This window comes from Parasteatoda tepidariorum, chromosome 6, assembly GCF_043381705.1.
Source record: "Parasteatoda tepidariorum isolate YZ-2023 chromosome 6, CAS_Ptep_4.0, whole genome shotgun sequence".
NCBI lineage: Eukaryota > Metazoa > Arthropoda > Arachnida > Araneae > Theridiidae > Parasteatoda > Parasteatoda tepidariorum.
Genome location: NC_092209.1, coordinates 30,694,918 through 30,718,714, shown reverse-complemented (window position 1 = coordinate 30,718,714; position 23,797 = coordinate 30,694,918). Strand labels below are relative to the sequence as shown.

General features: G+C 32.0%; 2 protein-coding genes across 2 annotated transcripts in view; both read left to right on the top strand.

Annotated features, from left to right (window-relative positions):
• The window catches only part of LOC110281906 (cytochrome P450 18a1), a 15,866-nt gene extending 12,600 nt beyond the window's left edge, over positions 1-3,266 (top strand). The window contains exons 7-8 of the mRNA XM_021146375.3: positions 1,141-1,331; positions 2,900-3,266. Of these exons, the coding sequence (XP_021002034.2) occupies positions 1,141-1,331; positions 2,900-3,075 (367 nt within the window). The 3' untranslated portion in view covers positions 3,076-3,266. The remainder of the gene's footprint in view (positions 1-1,140; positions 1,332-2,899) is intronic.
• Positions 3,267-7,917: 4,651 nt separating this feature from the next.
• Positions 7,918-23,797, top strand: part of LOC107448651 (cytochrome P450 18a1-like) — a gene marked incomplete at its 5' end in the record, with an annotated part of 17,834 nt that continues 1,954 nt past the window's right edge. The window contains 7 exon segments of the mRNA XM_016063948.4: positions 7,918-8,268; positions 12,255-12,376; positions 13,179-13,285; positions 15,399-15,706; positions 17,340-17,458; positions 19,821-20,076; positions 22,794-22,984. Of these exon segments, the coding sequence (XP_015919434.1) occupies positions 8,024-8,268; positions 12,255-12,376; positions 13,179-13,285; positions 15,399-15,706; positions 17,340-17,458; positions 19,821-20,076; positions 22,794-22,984 (1,348 nt within the window).

The window sequence follows — 23,797 nt, the reverse complement described above, 5'->3', positions numbered from 1 at the left end:
CTTACAACAGTTACTTTTCTCAACAACTGAAATTTAGAATAGTGTGATTAAGAAAAATATGTGAACTGTTTGCAATTTCAAATTAATATTGAAATGCACAGGTTTAGAATTTTCTACAGTGAAAAGTTTTCGGAACTTCAGTGCTCAAAAAAGTATACGAAAGCTAGATGTTAAGAGCGTATCCAATGAGCGAGCAAAGCGAGCATCGGATTGCGAAGCAATCCGAAAGGAACTGCGAAAGCTGTTCCGGGGGTTGGTGAGCGCCAGAGAGCAGGGGGCGAAGCCTCCTAGTAACTTTTTAATCCTTCTCTGGAGCATCTTTTTAAGATCTGCAAAGAGTTAGTAATCACTAAGGGAGAGATATCGAGAGTATGGTGGGTGGGGAAGTAATTCAAAGCGTCAGCCATTGTTTTCTCCGACTTGTGACAAGGGGCATTGTCTTGGTGAAAAAGAACTTTTTCGTCTTCATGTGTAACGTCGTTTTTTCTGTCAGTCAACCAAATAATGCCATGTAATATTCGCTATTGATAATTTAATCTTTTTCAAGGTAGTCGATGAACAAAATAACACGCGCGTTCAAACAATACGGAGACCATAAGCTTACCAGCTAACTTTTGCATTTTTGGTCGCTTTGGATGAAATTAAAAAAAAAATCTTACATAAATCATTTATCCGCTTTTTGGTACAACTCAATTTTTTATTGCTCAACTCCACTGTGCAATTAAGATTTTTATGTAATAAATGGGACTGTTCCTCCTGCTCAGTTCACTCCCTAACCTCAACGACTGCTTTACCTTAATTTTAGTTTCTCGATGTTAAACGGGAAGAAAAATTAACAGAATAAAACAAAATTTAAAATTATTAAATTAAACTCCTATCTAATTTTTAGTTGATATAAAAATTCATGTATATATATGTGTTTTGCCTAATATATTAATTAGTAACTGTGAGAAAATATTTCTTGTATTGCTTTAAAAGTTTAAATAGTTGTTTGCTATTGATTATTTATTATTGCTATTGATATTATAGAACACATTCAAGTGTTCTTTAAAGCTAGAAATTTACCACTTGTCAGGACTATTTGTAGAAATTTTGTGTTAGTATGATATACTAATTTTTTTTATTTTTTGCACTTGTTAGAGCCATCGAAGAAATAAACATTAAAGGATATACCATACCTAAAGGGTCATACATCTGTAGTAATCTTTGGGCTATTCATCATGATCCAAATTATTGGAAAGAGCCCATGAAATTTAAGCCTGAAAGATTTTTATCCGATGATGGTAAGAAGCTTTCGAAAAGTCCTCCTAGTTTTGCTCCATTTTCAATAGGTAAGTGCAGGAATTAGTGAAATGAATAATATCAAGTAAACTGATGTGAAAAAATTATTCGAAAATAAAGCACTTCTTATTGCTTCGAATTTAAATTATAAGAAAGAGCTGCTTGATTCGAGTACTTGAAACTAGTCGAAATTCTTCCATTCAAATGACGATGGGCGTCGTCTCGAGTGCTCGAGGTGAGTAAAACTTTTTGACATTATTTCGCTGTTCGAGCTCTAGAAATATGATCTTCCTCACATTTCATATAACGATGGGTGTCGCCTCGAGCACTTGAGACGTGCAGAACTTTTTAATATCAATTCACGGTTTCAAGCTCTTGAAATATGTTGATCTTTCTTACATTTAATATCACGATGTGTGTCGTCTCGAGGTCTCGAGACGTGCAGAACTTTTTAATATCAATTTCATGGGTTCAAGCTCTTGAAATATGTTGATCTTTTTTACATTTCATAACACGATGTGTGTCGTCTAGAGGTCTCGAGACGTGCAGAACTTCTTAATATCATTTCATGGTTTCAAGCTCTTGAAATATGTTGATCTTTCTTACATTTAATATCACGATGTGTGTCGTCTCGAGGTCTCGAGACATGCAGAACTTTTTAATATCAATTTCATGGGTTCAAACTCTTGAAATATGTTGATCTTTTTTACATTTCATAACACGATGTGTGTCGTCTCGAGGTCTCGAGACGTGCAGAACTTTTTAATATCATTTCATGGTTTCAAGTTTTAAAAATATGTTGATCTTTCTCGCATTTCATATGACGATGTGTGTCGTCTCGAGCGCTCGAGACGTGTTGAACTTTTGAACATTATTTCATGGTTTCGATATTTTGAAATATGTTGATCTTTCTCACATTTCATATGACGATGGGTGTCGCCTCGAGCGCTCAAGACGTGCAGAACTTTTTAATATCATTTCATGGTTTCAAGCTGTAGAAATATGCTGATCATTCTCACATTTTATAATACGATGTGTGTCGTCTCGAGAGCTCGAGACGTGTTGAACTTTTTAACATTATTTCATGGTTTCGAGATTTTGAAATATGTTGATCTTTCTCACATAATGACAGCGGGCGTCGTTTTGAGCATGCTCAAAGCAAGTTTAACATTCTCACACTTCAAAAGTAAAAAAAAAAGAAAAAGTTTTTATTTTCAGGTATGTCGATATCAGTTTTAAAATGTTGTATGATCTTATGGAATTTCAATGTTATGTTATATTAAATTTGAAAAAAAAAAAAAAAAAAAAACAGGCAAATGTACAGTTGTAAATTCATTTCTTAAAATAAAGATCTGAATAACTTTATTGCTTTACAGTTTTGAGAAAAATATCAATCTTTATTAAAAGAATTTTCTCCTAATCTAATAAAGTGATGACTTTTAATGACTCTATCATTAAAAGTTTTGTTTAGAACAAGAAGAAAAAAAAATTCTGGATTAGGGATCTAGATTAAAGTGGTTATCATGCCTAGAGACACTGTATTAAGTTTCGATTTTCAGAATTTCTTTAGGAGGGAATAATTTTTTGTCAGATGAGCTTACATTTGAGCTTTTTTTAGGAAGAAGAAATTGCCCCGGTGGAGTAACTGCTTGGATGGAAATTCTTTCTTATTTTACTGAGATTATGAAATATTATGAAGTTACAACTGCACCAGGAGAAAAAGTAGATTTCACAGCAACAACTGGTCTCATTGCCGCCTTACTCCCACAACGACTCTCTTTCAAGCTGAGATAAGGGAAATGATAATCGCCAAAAAATTGAAGTCTGACTTGGAAATGTTTTACATCAATAGAAAACTTGTGATGCGTAAAATACGCAATAAAGAAGAAAACACGATTTGAATTTTTTCAGTTCTGTTGCAGTGTATGACAAAAATGTATTGTTTTATTAGTATTTTTGATATACAATAAAGTTTTCTAAGTTTATTTCTTTAGATTTTTGCTTAATAATCGAAGACATGTGCAGTTGAAGGGCTAAAAGAATTGATATTTATAGAGTCGATGACAAATTAATGTGATTCGGTGAATTAGATATTTGTTCTTTCTGCAGTTATTAATTGTTTTTCAAAGCATAAGTAATATTTAATCATATTTAACCATAATGTATTTAAAATTCTTGTACTAAGCCATGGTGGCTCTGGGGATAGAGTGCTTGCCTTCCAGGTTTGAATCACAGTGATGGCTGGTTGATATGAATTCTGCACCCTTCTCGCATCAACGACAGTACTAGCGTAAAATAACTTCAGTAGTAGACGGCTCATGTGTTAGAGTCTTTTTGTCATCAGGCTAACCGGGGAGATTTTTATGATTTTTCTCTCAATGTCACGCAAATGAGGCTTATTTCCTTAAAAAAGTCCGAACCTCCAATGGATAATTCGACGCGAAGGCAAATTTCTCTCAATACTTCATCCAAGAGTTGCCTTGTCTTCCAGACTGGGTTGAAAATTACAAAATTACGGAGTTGAATATCGGTAGTCTTAAACTCAAAACTGGGTCAGCTGTTCAACGAAGGTTACAAAATAAAATAAAATAAAAAATCTTGTACTGGAAATCTTCCTTAAACCAACTCCTTATATTCCAAAAAAAATTTGAATATATAGTCTTATATGCAAGCTTTTATACATTTGTTTTCTTTTAAAATTTTGTCTGGAATTTTGATTGTATGTACAGCGTGCAAAAAAAATCTTACTTTTGATCTACGAATAAAATCGTCAAATAACGTATATACATATAAACGTATTCAATAACCAAATAATAAGTCAAATAACGTATTCAATAACATACCGTTTTTTATGGGTTTGGAAATATCTATCGATCTATCTATGTATGTATATATATATATATATATATATATATGTATTTNATATATTATATATCACAGTAAGCGGTATCGTTTATGTTTAAAAATTTTACAGCCATTTTAGAAAGGATCAAAAATATTTACGCTAAAAATATACTTGAGGGTGTCCCTTTGCGAAATTGGCGACTCATATTTGGCGCCATTACTGCTTGCGCGGAACACCGTGATAACAGGAATGGCGGTCAAAACATTGATATTTCAATAAAACATTGGAAAATTTCAACAAAACATTGGCCAAAATTTTATAAAATTGAAATGAACCCCATATAAGCAAAATTAATAGAGCCAATAAAATGCATTTCGAATCGAAACAAAAATTAATGGTGTAAGCACAGAAGAAAAAGGAAAAAACAACAACTCATTTCTTCATAAAGCTTGAATATCCTCAGATTTAAGTGCACAGAATTCTCTTATAGCAGTTAGATACTATCTAAATTTTTCATGAATAGAATCTGTGTACCTCCATCCAGGGACCCCGGGCACAAATGAATTTGGGGCCCCCAGTTAAAGAGCCGATAAATTTTAGTTAACATGCAAGGTCTTAAACTTAATATTGAAAAAGTATTTTTCAGACCGTAAAAATTGCAAGTAACATGAAACCTTATTTAGAAGTATTCAGATATTCAGAATTTAATTTAGTGAAATTGTAAAAAAAAAATACAAAAATTTAATAAACATATCTAGAGGTTTTGGTTAGAATGTTAAAAATTATGAAGGAAACAAGATATTTGTACCGATTACCTAGAAAAACATAACGTAGAATTCTAAAAAAAATCATTTTAGATTTATTATTGAGTTTAAAATTTATTTGACATTTTAAGAAAGTTGACCTAAATACTCAATATAATCAATAATTGGCTAAACATTAAAAAAATTGTTTTATCAAAAAATTAGAATATAGCGTAAGATTTCACAATGTTTGTTTAATAGACCTATATATGCATGTAACACACTTTTACAATGTTTCAGAGAAATTACTAACAGAAGCTTATAGCTTAGTCTTGTAAAAAGAATGACCTTGCACTAGAGCATTAAAAGTTGTTATAATACTGTAATAAATAATATCAATAGCAAATTATTTTGCTCTAGTGCGAGTGCGGAGTAAATAGTAATGATATAATGGAATAATGATATAATGCAAGTACCCCATTCATAAAATTTGATAGTTGTCCCTGTTCTAAACATTCTTTCAAAGGGATCTTCTACACAAGGATTTGTATTGGCCATGTAATGTAAAAGATCATTTATTGGGAAAGGGGGCCACTCAAATGTTGGGGGCCCCGGGCACGTGCCCCGAATGCCCTCCTGTAAATCAGTCCCTGCCTCCATCGGCACATAAGTTAGGTGAAATACGAATCGAAAATGGCATCTGTGGTACCAGACTGGTGGTGACATTTTCTTCTAAAGTCCCTTTTTATGACTGCCCACATACCTCCGATCTTATTGACCAGAAGCAAAAGTAACCTTATCAGCCGGTATCCATCGTAGAACTAAGGGACATCTGAAATTACATATACCGTTGAACATTTAAAAATAACGCTGAAATCTAAACCGATCAAGAATCACGATTGGGTTTCAACATCGCCCAGCTTGGCGAAAAACCGCGATCACAACTTGGCGAGAATCAAGGGGCACCCTCAAATATAGTCTATCCATATTTACTTTGGAACTAAGTTTTTATTTTCATGAAAAAAAAACATAATTATTCTAAATAATTACTTAATGTATAACCTATTATTCAACACATAATATTACTTAAGACATCCTAACAAAATGAATTTAAATAAGTACGTAACGTAGAACGAATTTCTACCACTACTTAATGTATTGCTTAAAGCAACCTACCAAAATCCAACCAACATGTAGTGTTGCCATAGAGAAATACTCGATTTTATGGTGAAGAAAAATTATACAATATGAGAAGATAAGAGAAATTTTACAAAGATAGTATTATTTTCCTATCTTCAACAAAAATATTCAGCGACTTCTTTAATTGCCATTCTTTTTAATATTTATAGTTAAAATCGTTGTAAAGAAATTAAATAAAAAAAATCTATTGAGGATTGAAAAATAATATTCTGAGCAAAAAATAAATGAAACGTTATCAAATGATGACGAATCCGCACTGAGATTTCGAGAAAGTTGGAAGTTTTTCACTAAAATCATTTGCCTTTGGTTAGAAAACGTCTTTCGGTTGCATCTAGTTAGTTTTTTAAAGTTTTTAGTCTTTCCTTTATATTGATTATATATAGCTTGTTTTTGATTGTTTCTTTTATCACTCAATTTGCGAATTTAAATGTGCGAAATTAATTTAAAAGTGGTCATTACAGGACACTTAACTATAACACATAGTTTAGCTTTGAATGCAACTTATTTTAAATATGCAACATAGAACTTATTTATGCAACATAGAGCATAGAACTATGGCGCATAGAGCATATTTCAATTATAAAACATGAGCTTAAAACATAAAATAATGTTTCTGGTTGTTTTTATTATTTTAAGAGTAATTTCCGGATTTTTATGAGCAAAGTCTTCGCAACATCATTAAGAATAAAAAAATAAATATTAAAAAGTGAACACTTTGTTCAATTTTAACACACATAATATCCTTTAGAGTAGTATATTTTGACTTAGATCAATGAAACCTAAGTTACGCAAGACAATGCATTTGGTTGTTTATTTCACTTAAATAATAATTTGCTTAAATAGTAATTTGCGGGAGGATTGCAAGTTTATGAAATATTTAAATTTAAATATTAAGAACTGTCATTACAGAACACATTGATAGGCTTAACATAGATATTTTAAGCTTGAGTGCAGGATATTTCAATTATGAGTTATAAAACATAGACTTAAAATAAAAATATATTGGTGCTTTTGTTCGTCTAATACTAATTTGGTACCCTTAATGAGCAAATGTTTTGCAAATTCATAAAATATCTATAAATAAATATTGAAAGTAGTATTACCTTGATTACTTTGTTCATTGCATATTATAGTTTTGAATGTAACAAAATTTGCTTTTGAGCTATAAAACTTAGGCTTATAACGTGGGACAATATTTTTGATAGAGTCTTTCGCTTACTTGCTAATTTACGAATCTTAATGTGCGGTGGGTTTGCAAGTTTATGAAGTATCTAAAAATGAAAATTAAGGGTTATTGTTATAAGAAACTTTGTAAAGTTTTAAACCTATATTAGCTTTGAGTGCAACATATTTGGGTTATGAGCTGTAAAGTATATATTGTTAGTTTTAGGTTGCTTTTTTAACTTAGTGTTAATGTGCCTTAATTCTTAACATGCAGAGGGTTTTGTAAGTTAGTAAGGAATTTAAAAATAAATATTAAGGGTAGTTGTTACAGAACACCTTATCATTAATAGATATATATTTCAGCTTTGAGTGCAACATAGTTTGACTATGAGCTATAAAACATAAGATAATTTTTTTATTTAAAATGGCTGGCTGATTTATAGAAATGAGAAAATCATGGCAGAAATATAAAAAACGTAAAATTACTTACACATTTATGTAAGCAATTATATATATTTTTCCTTTTGAATTAGTTATTTCAAAATATTTGTAATGTTTCATCTTTTTATGTTTTTTGAACTCTATTTTTAATTCTTTTCTGTTCTCGATAACGCGTTTTTTCATGCTAAATAAGCAATATCACCTGTGTAAAAAGATAAGATTAGCAGTTAAGAGATGGCAGAACAATTGATTCGTTTTATCACAAAAAACAAGAGATATTCACCTAGGAAAGTTTATAAATAAGAAGATTTCTAATTCATCTTTACTCTTTTTTACAAAAGGGGGTGAAATGGATAAGACAAAGCTTTTAGTTAGCGGGTGGGAGGTTAATTCCCTTACCAATACTTTATTGGTATTACTCGTTAGCTCTCTTTCATTATTTATATTGCAAAAAATTGTGAAGAAATTATGGAGTGGGAAAAAGCTTCCTCCTGGACCTCTAGGTTTGCCAGTACTAGGATATATTCCTTTTCTGGGTCCTGAACCTCATAAAAAAATTAACAGTTTGAGAAAAAAATATGGTGACATTATAGGGTAAGTAAACCTGATTTTCTTTTCATTTAAAATAAATTTTTATTTTAATAATAGGAGAGTTGTTAGGGTAGATTAATATAGGATTGCTGTCAGTTTCAAAATGTGCAAACTAAAGATACAGTAAAATTGACCAATGCTTATTTATTAAAATTAGTTTGAATTTTTCTTTTTGAAAAAAATTAATGTTTTTCATTTTGCAAAATTTCTTCAATTTGATTGCGTAAGAGTTAACATGATTTTTCGAAGTTTTTTCGTCAAGGAAGCTAAAAATAAGTTTAAGTGATGGTAGTTTAAAATAAAAATATAGTTTAAGTCATTACATTATAATTCAAAAGTATATATAGCATCTTCTGTGTAGAGCTGACAAAGAACTTAAATATTTTAAAAATTACTCAATTTTTTTTTAAAAATTCAAAATTTGGTGAAATTTTTCTCCCGTTGGAAAAATTTCAAAACCATTGCTTTATTCTCAGCACTAGCAGATTTTTATGAGCCCAAATAATGCAGTATTGGAATAAGGTTTATAATATTATAAAATTAGTCCACGAAGCTGTGAAACTGTAAGTAAGCATAGAGAGCGATGACTATAGATAAGCAAGACTTGACCTAACAGTATTGTTAACTTAACTTAATTGCTACAAACTTACAGATATCATGAAAATACCGTATTATTCGGGGAAGAAAATGTCACGCAATCAATGTGTCATTATCTGCGAAGCGATCATTGTGTTCAAGGGATTGTGTCATTATGGCATTAGCTTTATTAGGAGTAAAGGTGGTTGGTGTGCAATGCTGACTACATTGCGGCGATTAAGTTGAAATTGTGAAGCTATAAATTTCAATGACCAAGTGGCCCGTAAAGGGATGTTGCAGGAAATGCTTTGCTCCCCTATATGCCCCTGATATATATTCACAGATCATATCAAAATTTCGGATTTAACGCTGTTTTTCGAAGCTCTGTCGCCAAAGAAAAGAAAAAAGTTTAAGTGCCTTACACTTGAAGCAATGCGATGATTTTAAACTATATGTATAATCTTGCCGTGAAGAATTATCTGGGCTTTGGAATGGATAAATGACTTAAATATTTTAAAAGTTATTAAAATTTTTTAAAAATCGCCAATTTGGCGACATTTTCCCCACCTGGATGAAAATTATTGAAATCCCTGCCTTGTTCTTAGATTTTATGAGCCTGGATAATGCCGCATTAGAGTAAGTTTTTAAATATTAAAAGAAAATTAGACCACAATTGCTTTTCATTTCCACAAAACTATAGCTTTTCCCCATATTAATGTTTTGCGCCATTTTACAGCAGATTGATAGTCATCTTTTATTTATTATAATAGGCATAATGAAAATTGAAATTTTAAAATGTTAATTTTATGTTCGTTAAGATAATGGCATGAACTGAAAAAATTTAAAGGAAGCATATGCGTTAAGAATTTACACAGAGTTCAAAATTATTCTACTCATCTTACTTCTGAATTAATCTAGTTTATAAATCGTTTTTTTATTACACTGCGCTGCATAAAAGAATTATCTGTCACTATTTCTGCTGATTTTTATGTGACACGACCCAAATCCTACTAAGATTCCTGTTTCTCTTCCTCCCTTTGCATTTTTTGGGAACATCCCTTAAATAAGCATGTATTTTTTTCGGTAATTTTAAGGCTACGAACTTGATTTGGAAGGAAAAATAATTTTTTTGATCTCTAAGCTTTTTATCAGGGGCTAGAGAATTAAAAAGTTCAGAAACTTGAATAGTTCTTTCAAAAAAGAGGATTTTGGGGAATTTGTACTCGTAAATTAAGAAAAAAAATGAAGAATTTTTTTCCAGAGTTTTTTTAGTTCAATTTAAAAGTTCTACAACCTCCTTTTGCTCGCCTGAACACCCCATGTAATATAATATAAATATCTGTGACAATTTTGGATAAAAGAAGGTGAGGGAGAGAAATCAATTAATTCCTCACTGATTTTCCCTCCCACAACTGATCACGTTTTAGAATTTTTTTTACTTTCCTAGCCCCTAATGAAAAGTTTAAAGGTAAAATATTGTTCTTTTACTTTCGTATGGCAACAGTTTCACCAAAAACTCTAGTTTTTAATATTATAGCTCTGGATTTTTGCCAGAGTCAACAATATACCACAGTAAAAACACATTTAAACGAGTAAGTAATAATTTGCGTATTTCAATTTATTGCGTGTTTTCGTTTAATTTCTTGAGAGAAAAAGAAAGAAAATCATCAGCATTCAATTTAATGAAAATTCAGTGATTTTGTAACTCTTCCAACAGGTGGCACCACCGCGACAAAACTCCAGCAAATTTGGTAATAATTTCAAAACTGAAAACCGAATAAATTGTTTTTATGCTATACTCTAAGGTGCCATAATAAAATTACCATATATTACAAAATTTACTACCAAATATATGGTAAAAAAAAAACATATTTAATTTTTCCAAAATCATTATCAAAGAGCTTGGGTAAAATTTACCGAGATTTTGATGTTGCTATAGAGCCAGAGAGACGGTAGATTCTATCATATTCTGATAGTTTTGACTATACTATTTTTTTCTTAATGTACAGTAAAGCTTAGAATACTTCCAATTAAATGCCTTTTAATTTTGATGTTACAAATTGGGCAAAAAATCTTTAATTTTTATGTGAAAGTAAAATTCGTACGTTTTCTTAAATGAATGCAAAGCTTACTGCATGCATGTGTCATTGCACAGAAAAATCAACTATTGAAATAAAGCAACAATGGTTTGCTGCTGACCGTAAAAGTGATACTATATTGTATTTTTAATTAATTATTATACACTCTATAGCAAAAAGATCGACGCACCAAGAAGAAGTTGTCCGATTAAAACGAAAATTAGTGGATAGGAAGACAATGTGCAGAATAGTAAATGATTAAAATTTCAGAACAATTGAATAATTTATTGCAGAGTTACAGTAACAAGTTCAATAGGGTGTTGACCCGCCTCTAGCCTGGATGCAAGCTGCCACACGGCGTGGCATAGACCGATAAAGCTCCCGGATGGTCTCTTGCTGTATTTTCTGCCAAATTCGATTCAATTGTCGAACGAGGTCATCAACATTCCGTGCCAGATGCAATCGCCTTCCCATCATATCCCAGACATGCTCGATGGGAGAGAGATCTGGTGATCTGGCATGCCAAGGAAGAGTTTGACAAGCTTGCAGACAGTTCATAGCAACACGTGCCGTATGTGGTCTGGCATTGTCCTGCTGAAAAACCAGCCCAGGGAGCAGAAAAAAGGAATGGTAGCAAAACAGGTCTTACGATGTCGTCGACGTATCGCTGTGCAGTAAGTGTACCTCTAATGACGACTAATGAAAGGGGTCCGGCTGTCAAAGGAAATGGCATCCCAGACCATAATGCCTTGTTGAGGGCCGGTGAGGCAGGCAATAGTGAAGGCAGGATCCCCCCTCTGCCCTGTGCGTCTCCAAACACGTCTTCGATGATCGTCAGGACACAGTTGGAAGCGGGATTCGTCGCTAGAGACTATACGTCCCCAGTCGGCATCATTCCAGCCTGATCGAGCCATGCACCACTGTAATCTGGCACCAAGAAGCAATCGGATGATTGCTTCTTGGTGCGTCGATTTTTTTGTTATAGAGTGTATTTAGTTTTGAATATTTTTAAACAAAAATTTATTGTCACTTGGCATAAATTGCAAGTTTTCTGCAGAACAACCTTTATACTCGTAATGAAAATGCGTTTATAATTTGTTTTTGATTTATTTAAGCACTAATATCTCAGAAGATGAATCGATTTCATATTTGAGTTCTCGCAGTTCGCAGAAACAAATATTGGAAACTTATTATTCAAATTTAAAGTAGTTTAATAAACTACTTTAAATTTGAATTTGTATATAAATTTGTAACTTTCTAAATAACTAGAATTAGCTTAAAATTTTAATAACACTCTTTATGCAAATTTTATTTAATTATATATTTCGATTTTAGTTTGTATTTGGGAACAAAATATACAGTAGTTCTAAACGAGTATTCCATAATGAAGGAAGTATATTCTAATCCAGCAAGTTTAGATAGAGCAGTTGAGCAATTTGGCCATATAGCTGATTTCGGTAAGTATGTATTGTAGATCAACGTTTAAAATAAATTAATTTGATCAAATATCACTGATAAAAACCGTCTGGTCGAATTAAAATTGTTTTTTCAATAATTTACTAATCAATCGCAGCTATAATTCTAAAGGTGATATCTCAGTATGGCAATGTTTAACAAAATGAGATCGCTTAAAGCGAAACTTTATGTGCAAATGTATAATTTAACGTTTCTATTTGTTGTAAATATTGATAATTAAAAGAAAAAATCCTTAAAATTTGCATTCATTTTACTTAATTTCCTTCGATGTGGCTCAACTTGACGATTTCAGATGAATTAAAAGTATTTATCAAGACATAACTTTAGGTTCTTCAGGAGATAACTTTAATTTTATCCAAGCTTTGTACATCGAAGACAAAAGTAATTTATGATAGCTTATCTTTTTTTTTCTTTTTCTAAGATCTTTTTTCTCACATGATAAACGAGTGCAAATAAACAAAGGCACGTTTTAAGTGTTCTTTCGTTAATAATATTCACAAGATGTATATTCTTATTTAATTAACAACTCTCCAACGACTTTGTAATTGACTTTTCCTCCCTGATTTTCATCTCCTTCAACGCAAGAAAGGTTGATTATACTAATTTTCACCAGTAGAGCTTTAGAGTAGACTGATTAAGTACACTATAGCCACTTTTATGAGTATAGCTGAGGTCATTCGAAAGTTAAGTATTCGGCTGTTGTATACACATATGCGAGATATACAAAGTTTGTTTCTGTTTGTAGTAAGAGAATAAACAGTTTTATGTTGATGTTTTGACCAGGTTTCGGCAATTTGAATGGAAAGGCATGGCAAGATCAAAGGAAATTTACAATGTCTACAATGAAAGATTTGGGTATCGGAAAAGAATATTTCGAAGAAGTGGTCAGGGTAAGTGACATTTTCTACTGGAATCGCTTAGAACATTTTATCTAAATTTTTTCACTTCAAATCCTAAAAAATATGGAAATTTGATCTTGGAATATTTTAGGATTTTGTCTTTTTTATCATGGATGATAAAAAGTTTTAATTTTCAAATGGAATGTCACAGAATAGACTAAAATCTAAGAAAACTAAATTACACTGAGGAGCAAAGTTTTTGTTGCATTTGTACAAATACTTAATATTGCCTAATTCCGGTGTGGATGTATCAAATCTGAAATTTGTTTTGCTCCTAAAGCTGCAGATATTTTTTAAAATGTCATTTCTGGTCTATTTTTTGTTGAAGCGTACAAGTTTAAAAACGTTGTATAGAACAAGGGGTCGGGCAAATATTGCATCAAACCTTTAGGGGAACTATAACTTTAAACTTTTTTTTCTAAAAAATATGCTACCCAAACTAAAAAAAGTCAAGAATCAAGTTTTTTTATTTATTAAAAAGTCGAACAGAAGAGCGGGTCATTAAAAACCGCTGGATAGGAAATTCACTTTCTGAAAATATCATCGTACGCTGCTTGGGGTACTTCCTTATAATGACCTGTTCAGAAGCATGAAGACGCAATTTTGATCTTAATCGTGTGCTCCAACTCTCATAGAGGTTGGTCGCAACATTTAATTTTACCCCTGTTATATATAACTTTTTTAAATGTAAGCATTTAGACACAAAATAGACAAAAAATATATGATTGAAAGAGCTTTAGTTTGGAGAGAGAGACCGATTGCAGATTTGAAATCAGCGATACGAAAGTATATAAGATCTGTTAAAAAAATCCCATGCAACTGAAGAAAAAAAATGTTCCCCAGTGTATTAGTTACAATGAATAATACTTAAAACACCATAAATTATTATCACAAAAAATTATTATTATTTGCTAAGAAACATAATTAATTAAATAATCATAATTAATTAAATAATCTTAATTAATTAAATAATCATTATTCACATTAAATAATTAAACATTATAAAAATCATTATCAAATGTAAAAATGCAATGTAATTACGTACAATAATAAATTGCTTTCAATAATAATTTACGTCAATGTTTAATATATGAATTTCGAATATACCAACTTACTTGTCAAATGATTTATCACTTTTAAAATACATTAAAGTCCCGATTATCTGAGTTAATGGGGACCGCAACAAACTCGGATAACTGAAAAACTCGGTTAAAGCGAAGAGTATAAAAACGGAAAGAAAAAGAGAAGGTATAAATGTAATATATTTAAGAAATACAAAATGTATACCACATAGAATTCATATTATAATTAAAAAGTTTACTTAAAAACATTTAAAAAGCATACTTTACGAGAATTAAATAGTTTTTACTTAAAAAAAGTCCTAAATCGTTTTTCGTTCTACGTAACTTTGGTGCTTTTCTGTAGTAATGTTTCGCCTTTTTTAGGGATAACAGGAAGGCTGGTGTCGCCTCTTTTTGTTGTTCTATATATTCAATAGTACATTCGATAGCTTTTAGTCCATCTATATGAGAGATTTTTATATGTTGATTTTAATAATCACTGTCTTCATCATCTTCGCTAGATTCATTATCATTATTGACGATATTAACGATAATTTCATCAGACCAAGTTGTTGGATTTTGTTTTTCTGAGTGTTTTGAAGATAAAATTCAGATTTATTTTTCAGCGGTTTTTTTAAAAATAAACTAGAACAAAAAAAATCCTTGAAATATTTGATAGCTCGGTTAAAGCGGAAACTCGGATAACCGGGGCTCGGATAATCGGGACTCTACTGTAATCATAAAATATCATCGCAATTGGACTGAATAACGATGATTTTTTATTGTGAGTTTAGTTAGTGGTCACCACTACTTGAGGTGACCACTAAGGTTAACCAACCTACTATTTATACCTTTTAATGACGAATATGTTGTTGATTATCCTTCTTTACTAGATAGCAGGACCGAAAATCAACCCTATGCTCACCTGTAACTCACCTTTCGTTTGGAAATTACACTTTATTATGAGATATACTTGCTTCAGCACATTTTGAAATATATTTACAGTAATGCGAGAAATAAAATTTTTTCTTTTATGCAAACAGGATGAAGTAGCTGAATTTATAAAATATTTGAAGACACTTGATGGAAAGCCAACACATATCTTTCAACCCTTGCAGTTTTCAATAGCTTCGAACATTATTGCCTTCTTGATTGGGAGGAAACTGGACAAGGTAAAAGAAGCAGACATCATTCAGCTTTCAATGGATTTTAACCGAATAATCTTTCAAGTCAGCGGGACAACAATGGCTGTTGTTAACGTGCCCGGCCTTTCAAAACTTTATCAATTCCTGGGTATTGCTGGTTTCAAAGAGGCTGCTCGTGTCTCCAAAGATTTCAATGGTTTCTTCAGGTATGTCGGTGTTAAGTTCACAGTTAGAAATTCTAAGGTGCGATGATATTACTTGAATTTAATGCAGCCTTAATATGGTACCATTGTTTTATGTTTCTTAAATTTATGTGAGAGGAGGATACACCACGAGCGAAACTTTTCATTGCAAATTAAATTCTTTTTCACTTCCATAACTAATTTAAGAGATTGAAAGAGTGAGTTCGAAAAACCTATAGTAAGTCATGGAGTATCAAATACTGGAAAGAAATTTTCAAAATATTAAAATGATTACAAATCACGAGAGGAAATTTAGGATTACTCAATGGAAAAGTTTTTTTCCAATAATTAGTTTGTATTTTAAATTTTTTTTCTTCAGCAATAGAAACTTTATGGTTTTCTCCAGAATTGCCTGAACTCATTTTTTCAATACTTTAAATTTTAAATTAGTTACGGGGGGGGGGGAAGAAAACTTCGGATGCAAGGTTTCTCCAGTGATATAAAGGCTTCTTAAGGATCAATTTGAATATGGTTAAATTTGACGGCTTATAAAGTTGTAGCAAATTTTTAACAAAATTTAGGTCAGTAGCTAAATAATTTTTCTGAAAGTGTACGGATAAGAAAAATTAGTTTTCAATTTTTTTTCAATCACTCATTACTTTATAATGCTCTTTTGTTGTTTTTTCGCCGTTTTTCTTGTAGTTTTAAGTGATTACTTTTGCTTATTCCTATATTTAAAGTAGGGGCAGTTGGAATTATCTAGTATTTGAATTGGCAAAAGAAAAAGAGTTTCGTTAATTAAATATGAGATGTCACCATGAAAAATTTATTATTTACAACAACTTTATTCTTAACATTTTTATTAGAGCTCTCTCATAGTAATTTCCAACCGAAAGTTTCGTTAACACTAGATTCCTCAAGGAAGTCATTTTGACTGCTTTTTAACTGTTTTTTCATTTGCAAAAAATGTACAAATGATAATGCATAAATTATTTTTTTCCCAGCGAAGAAAATTTTTTTTTATTGTTGATACTTACTAATAACTTGTTATATTGTAAATAATATAAAAAATATTAAAAATTAATTAAACAAACTTCTTTACACTTCACAATGCAGTTATTTTGACTGCTTTTGGGCAATCTAGGTATATATTAAGTTTCAGTCTTTCAAGTGTTAAGCCCTTAATATTTATCCTATGTATATTTCAATCATTTTATTCCGTGGTTCGTTAATGTGTTGTTTAGAAGTGTTGTTTAACCCGGAATAGCTACCCATCCAAATGTAGTGCATACTGTGCATACTCAGGTCGTTTTGATGTATGGGTAGTTATTGTGTTGTTTAAAAGTGTTGTTTAGCCCGTAATAGCTACCCACCCAAATGTAGTGTAACTGTGCATACTCAGGTAATTTTGATGGGTAGTTATTGTGTTGTTTACCTTTAATGGCTACTCCTCCAATTGTAGTGTAAACTGTATATAGTCAGGCTATTTTGAACCAGGTGCAGCTATTAAGGATTAAACAACACAACTTTGATGAACTTTTTTAACTTGATTTAAAAGAAATTTTCTTTGGATTCTTTAAAACTCTACTTTTCCGTTATCAATCGTTTTTCATCAGCTAAAAACTTGATAATGCACGTTTTTTCTCTATATTTTTAGGAGGGAGGTGGAAAATCGCTTGAAATCATCGAGCTCCCAAGTATCTCATGATTTTCTAGGTGTTTATTTAGAAGAATTAAGTAAATTAGGAAGCGAAGCTAGAGAAAAGTATTTTTCAGGTACTAATAATTAATTTCTTCAATTTTTCTTAAAAATTGAAACTTATTCATTATAATTAGTGAAGTGTTGGTAATAAATATTTAATATTCTATTTCTTTACAACACATTGAATAAATTACTGCAATTGTTTATTATTATTTTTCATATTTTAAGTCAAGTACTGGTTTAATTATTTCAGTGATATTTAGAAAATATACTAAAAAAAGAGCTTATACTAACTCTGATTATCAGAATGAATTTTGACGCAACACAACTGCTTAAAATAAAATCTCTTTTTATTACGCGAAGTAAATCATTTAATAATTTTTCAAAAATATCCCGAAAAAAATATATTAGATAGAAATTATCACCAATCCTGGTGAGTAAGTTTTAGAAATTTTTCTGACTGATTAAAGTTTTGGAGGAATCTAGCCTAACTATACTGGTCATGACCACTTTTTTAGACATTTGCTGTTGTTGCTAATCTCGGATTCGTTTAGCAGTGCTCCATGAATCCGAACACCCCCAAAAAGTCCATAAAAAGACTGGAGTCTCGCTGGATCTCATCTTTACCGAACCCCAAACAAGTCAGAATATGTGCAGGGCACCAATGACATTCAGGAAAGGTTTTTTGGCCCCGATTGAAAGTAAGGGATCTAGTGTGGCCACTCAAGAAGCCTGAAAAGGCAGTTTGATGTGCTCTAGGTCTAAGATTGAAAGATTCTCCCGTTTTTTTTTGCAAAATACCAAGAGTGGTTGGGTGGAGTTCTTATGGTCTTGTTTAATTTCATTTTTGCCAGGGAAGAAATTTCACTAAAGGTAAGCTTCCCACAATGATCAGCGTCTACTTCGGCAGCGGATTTGGTCAGGAAGTCAGTCCTCTCATTCCCATCAACCCCAACATGTGAGGGAATCCACTGAAAGTGTTTAGAATGGTTGGATGAGAGCCTGTCAATTAGGTCTAAAATATCAAGGCTGGTCTGATCTCCGATAATATCCCAATTAGAGATATGCTGGATTGAGGCACGACTATCAGTAAATATCCAACATTTATATGCATTTAGACATTTATATACCATAAATGAAACTGATTGTATGAATAACCTAATTGACATATAAGTGAATTTAATTAAACGGGTTTTAAAGTTTTTAGATTTATTATAAGATTGCTTGTATTTCTTGATGACAAGCTAACATTTGACGAAATCTATGATATCCTAACATTCAATTAAGCTATTTGCGTTATGGCTTAGGTTATAGTTTTCTGCCAAACGACAAGTTATTTGAAATTATTCGCCTGCTGTTTATGCCCAAATGCAATATCATTTTTCCATATCAAAAACACCCATAGACAGTCCTTTGGATCCTTCATCCACTGAGATCCTCGGACATAATATAAATAATTGTATCTCTATTCAAAATAATTGTATCTTTTGTAGTTACATAAAACTAAAATAAGAACTTTTCACAACAGATTTTAGTTTTTCAAAGATATATAATAATTGTTTGTGTAATAAATGTATAAATAATTGTATCTTTTATTCAAAATGACGCCCGGTGGCTGAGCGGTAGCGCTTCGCGCTGTCGTGCCACAGGTCCCTGGTTCGATCTTCGGGTCGGGCAAGGTTGACTCAGCCTTTCATCCCTTCAGTGGGTCGATAAATGAGTACCAAGCATGCTTGGGAACTAAACACTGCCACAGGTTCTTGGTTCGATCTTCGGGTCGGGCAAGGTTGACTCAGCCTTTCATCCCTTCAGTGGGTCGATAAATGAGTACCAAGCATGCTTGGGAACTAAACACTGGGGGTTTCGCGTTCGGTTGACCACCTAACCGGAACATCTGCTCCTGCACCCCAGAGCCCAAAGGTAAAGAAAACTGAGATAGGCACAGTAGGCCTTGGCCTTCTATGGGCTGTCGCGCCAATGAGTTTTAGTTTATTCAAAATAATTGTATCTTTTGTAGTTAAATAAGACTAAAATAAGAACTTTTCTCGACAGATTTTAGTTTTTCAAAGATGTCATTATACAATTTTTCCACCCTTGTATTCAATTTTTTTTTGATGATCCATGTTGCAAACTTTGAAACAGTTAGAAACCTATGAACTTCTCGCCACGCTATAAAAATTCCCGATCAAGTTACGCAAAAAGTACCGGCACTTAGGGTACCGATACTTTTTGCCGTAAAATCCCTTTTTACTTTAAAATATTACGGAACAAAAAGTCATTCATAGTCACAAAGTCAGTGGGTACATAGACGCTCTTCTGTTGCCTTTTACTATTTTGTAGATAGGTTTCAGAATTGGCATCAAGAGCCGCCATTGGAAATAATAAAGTCATATTTGTGTACCATTTGTTTGTTTATATCAAATCATTGTTTTTCAGAAAAAATGTTGGTGGGCAATGCTGTTATATTGTTTGTTGGGGGAAGTGACACAATTTTCGCTTCATTGATTTGGCTGTTGAGATTGATGGCGGATCGTAAAGATGTGCAAGACAAAGTGTACGCCGAAATAAAGAGTGTTCTTGGAATGGACGGTAAAGCAAAATATGAAGAAAGAGATTTGATTCCTTACACTTTTGCTGTACTAATGGAAGCGCAACGATATTCTGGTTTCGTCAGAATACCTGCAAGTAGAATGTTAGTAATTAATTTTAATTATTTCGTAATTACTTTTCTTTAACACTGTAAAAATGTTTGTTGTTTAGCTGACACCATTTTTGATGTTGAGGTAAGCTAACATTTTTTACAGTGCATATAGTCACATTATTTATTTACTTTTTCCCATTTATAGTTTTGCTTATTTATTCGACTTTATTCGTTTGTTTACTGACACACATTTTCATGCGCATTAGAATCACTTTAGTGGCTTCATTGCGAAAACATTAGGTTTATAAAACAAGCATATTTTAATAGTATGTTTGCTCTAATTATTTCAAACAATATTTATTTTGTCAATTTAGTTAAATATTTTCTACTACAACTACAGTTCTGTACTTAAAAAGATATTCAGTTTACCTCAACACCAAAAATTGTAGCAACTATGCACCAATTTTCTTTTTTACAGTGAGTGCTGTTGTTGCCAGATTTAGACAAAATTATCAATGTTGATGATGTACTAAATTTGGTTCGTATAATTAACACATCCCTCAATAAGTCTCCGGCTTAGATAAGAAAAATAATTTTTTAAAAAAATTATATTTTATTCGTTAACATACTCCCATTCAAGAAACATACATTCATTCCAACGCTTTTCTAACTTTTCGATGCTTTTTTTGTAGAGCGTATTTGTCTCTCAAAACAGGCTTCGGAGTTTCAAAAATAATTTCTTCATATTTCTATGGAGCATCTGTAGAGCGTATTTGTCTTTGCTCTCAAAACAGGCCTCAGAGTTTCAAAAATAATTTCTTCATATTTCTTTGCAGCATCTTTTTGAGATCTGCAAGGAGTTAGTACACACTAAGGGAGAGATATCGAGAGTATGGTGGGAGGGGAAATAATTCAAACCGTAATTCATTAAATTCAGCTATTGTTCTATTCAGCACAAGACAGTGCTCCTTGTAGCTATTCAGCTACAAAGGGCACTGTCTTGTAAAAACAGAACTTTTTTTTCTTCGCATGTGAAGTCGCTTTTTCTTGATTTCCTCGCTCAGTCGATCTAATAATGCCATGCAATATTCGCCATTGATAATTTTATCTTTTTCAAGGTATTCGATGAACAAAATAACACGCGCGTTCAAAAAATACCGAGGCCATAAGCTTACCAGCTAACTTTTGAGTTTTTGATCGCTTTGGACGACTTTCACTGGCTGCTGCCCACTCAGCTGTCAGAGATCTTTTTATTCAGGAGTGTAGTAGTGGATTCATGTTTCATCCATTGTCACATACTGACCAATCCTTTTCCTTTCCTTTTCCAAGATATCCTTTTTTTCCGATTTAAAAGCTCCAAACAGTGTTCTGAATCGTCGACACTTTGCTATTTTTGGTTCGGTATGAGTAAAAGTGACAAACATTTCGAACTTAGCAACTTTCGCATGCTCAAGTTTTTATGCAAAATTGTAAACACCCTAACTTTTGATATCCTTAAGTTGTCAAACTCACGCAACTTCACTTTACGATTCTTTAAAACTATTTTATGAACTTTTTTGATATTTGGAACAACGGTTGATTTTGGACGACCAGAGCGTTCAGAATCATCTGTGTTCTTACGACAACGTTTGAATTCAGCATACCAGTCACTAATAGGTGCATAGTCTCCATAACCCTTATCGAGCCAATGTTTTGCTTCAACTGTATTTTCCTCCCATCAAAAATCAATGTTTAATCAAAACACGAAATTCTTTTTTTCCCATTGTTTCAAAAATTATAAAATTAGGATCACTAAAACCACTTGTAACCTCTAAACTATTGATCAGAGTGTCATGAAATTTTGACAATTATCCTCTGAAAGTTGTTACCATCCAGAAACCACACGATTCTGCCAGCAGTGCTGCCATATATGTGTTAGACCAGAGACTTTTTGAGTAATGTGCTACGTTTCGAAAAAATAAAAGCAAGCATTGCTTCCTTAGATCTAATTTTTTGTTACATAAATTTTAAATAGGAACCTGCAAAAATAAATATAGATTAAAACAATGCCAAGTCAAAACATACACCTTATTCAGGAAACAGAAGGTACTACCAAGTACTAAATTGATCTAATGATAGAGATAAGCCAGCAGTGTAATATAATGAATTTGTTATTTTGACTTTTTTATTTTAAATTTTTTATTTTTTCATTGTTAAAGTATTAGAAGCAACCAAATTCTTATAATTATTTTGCCAGGGACGTAAAATTACTGCTGAAAATAGTGACAAGATGTTGAAATTAAAATAAAAATGTTACAGAAACCATTTATCTGTTTTTTGGTGTAACTTAATTTTTTATTGCTCAGCGTCACTGCGCAATTAAGATTATATGTAATAATAGGGGCTATTCCTCCTGCTCACTTTGCTCATCAACCTCAATGACTGCTTCGCTTTAATTTTCGTTTCTTGATGTTAAACAGAAAGGAGAATTAACAGACTTAAAAAGAGAATTTTAAACATTAAATTAAACTCGTATTTAATTTCCAGTTACTATAAAAATTTTATATATTGGCTAAAAGATGAAGTAGTAGCTGTGCGAAAGAAACTTCTTGTATTGCTTTAAAATTTTAAATAGTTGTTTGCTATTGATTATTTATTAATGCTATTGATATTATAGAACGTATTCAAGTTTCTCTTTAAATCTAGAAATTTATTTCTTATCTAGACTATTTGTAGAAATTTTGTTTTATTATGATATACAATTTATTTTATTTTATTGTACTTGTTAGAGCCACCGAAGAAATAAACATTAAGGGATATACCATACCTAAGGGATCATATATCTGCAGTAATCTTTGGGCTATTCATCATGATCCAAATTATTGGAAAGAGCCCATGAAATTTAAGCCTGAAAGATTTTTATCTGATGATGGTAAAAAGCTTTTGAAAAGTCCTCCTAGTTTTGCTCCATTTTCAATAGGTAAGTGCAAATATTAGTGAAATGGATAATCTCAAATAAACTGATGCGAAAAAATTACCGAAAATAAAGTACTTCTTATTGCTTCAAAGTTAAATTATAAGTACTTGAAACTAGTCAAATTGAGTCGGAATCGAGTACTTGAAACTAGTCGAAGTTCTTCAATTCAAATGACGATGGGTGTCGTCTCGAGTGCTCAAGACGTGTAGAACTTTTTGACATTATTTCGCGGTTAGAGCTCTAGAAATATGTTGATCTTTCTCACACTTCATATGACGATGGGTGTCGTCTCGAGTGCTCGAGAATTGTTGAACTTTTTAACATTATTTCGCGGTTCGAGCTATAGAAATGTGTTGATCTTTCTCACACTTCATATGACGATGGGTGTTGTCTCGAGCGCTCGAGACGTGTTGAACTTTTTGACATTATTTCATGGTTTCGAGATTTTGAAATATGTTGATTAGGACTGGGCTATAAATCGATGTATCGAGACATACCGATTTAACGCATATATCGGCAAGACGATACAGCGACTTTCATTCAAGGCGATGCATCAGAAATCTGATTTAAGCCGTCGAGTAAAGGCAACGAGCGCAAAACGATATAGCGATATAAGACACGCAAGGATATAAGAACGATATAGCGATATAAGACTCTTCTCTTACGTTCCGATGTCGACTCGCGCTGTGGAAAACGATGTTCGTTTCGTTATGTTGAAATGGCCTTGATTGGTGAGCTGTAGAATCAGAATCAGAGTTTTGAGAACACATATCGTTATATCGCATGTTCCTTTTCGCACCTCTTAGCTTTTTTTTT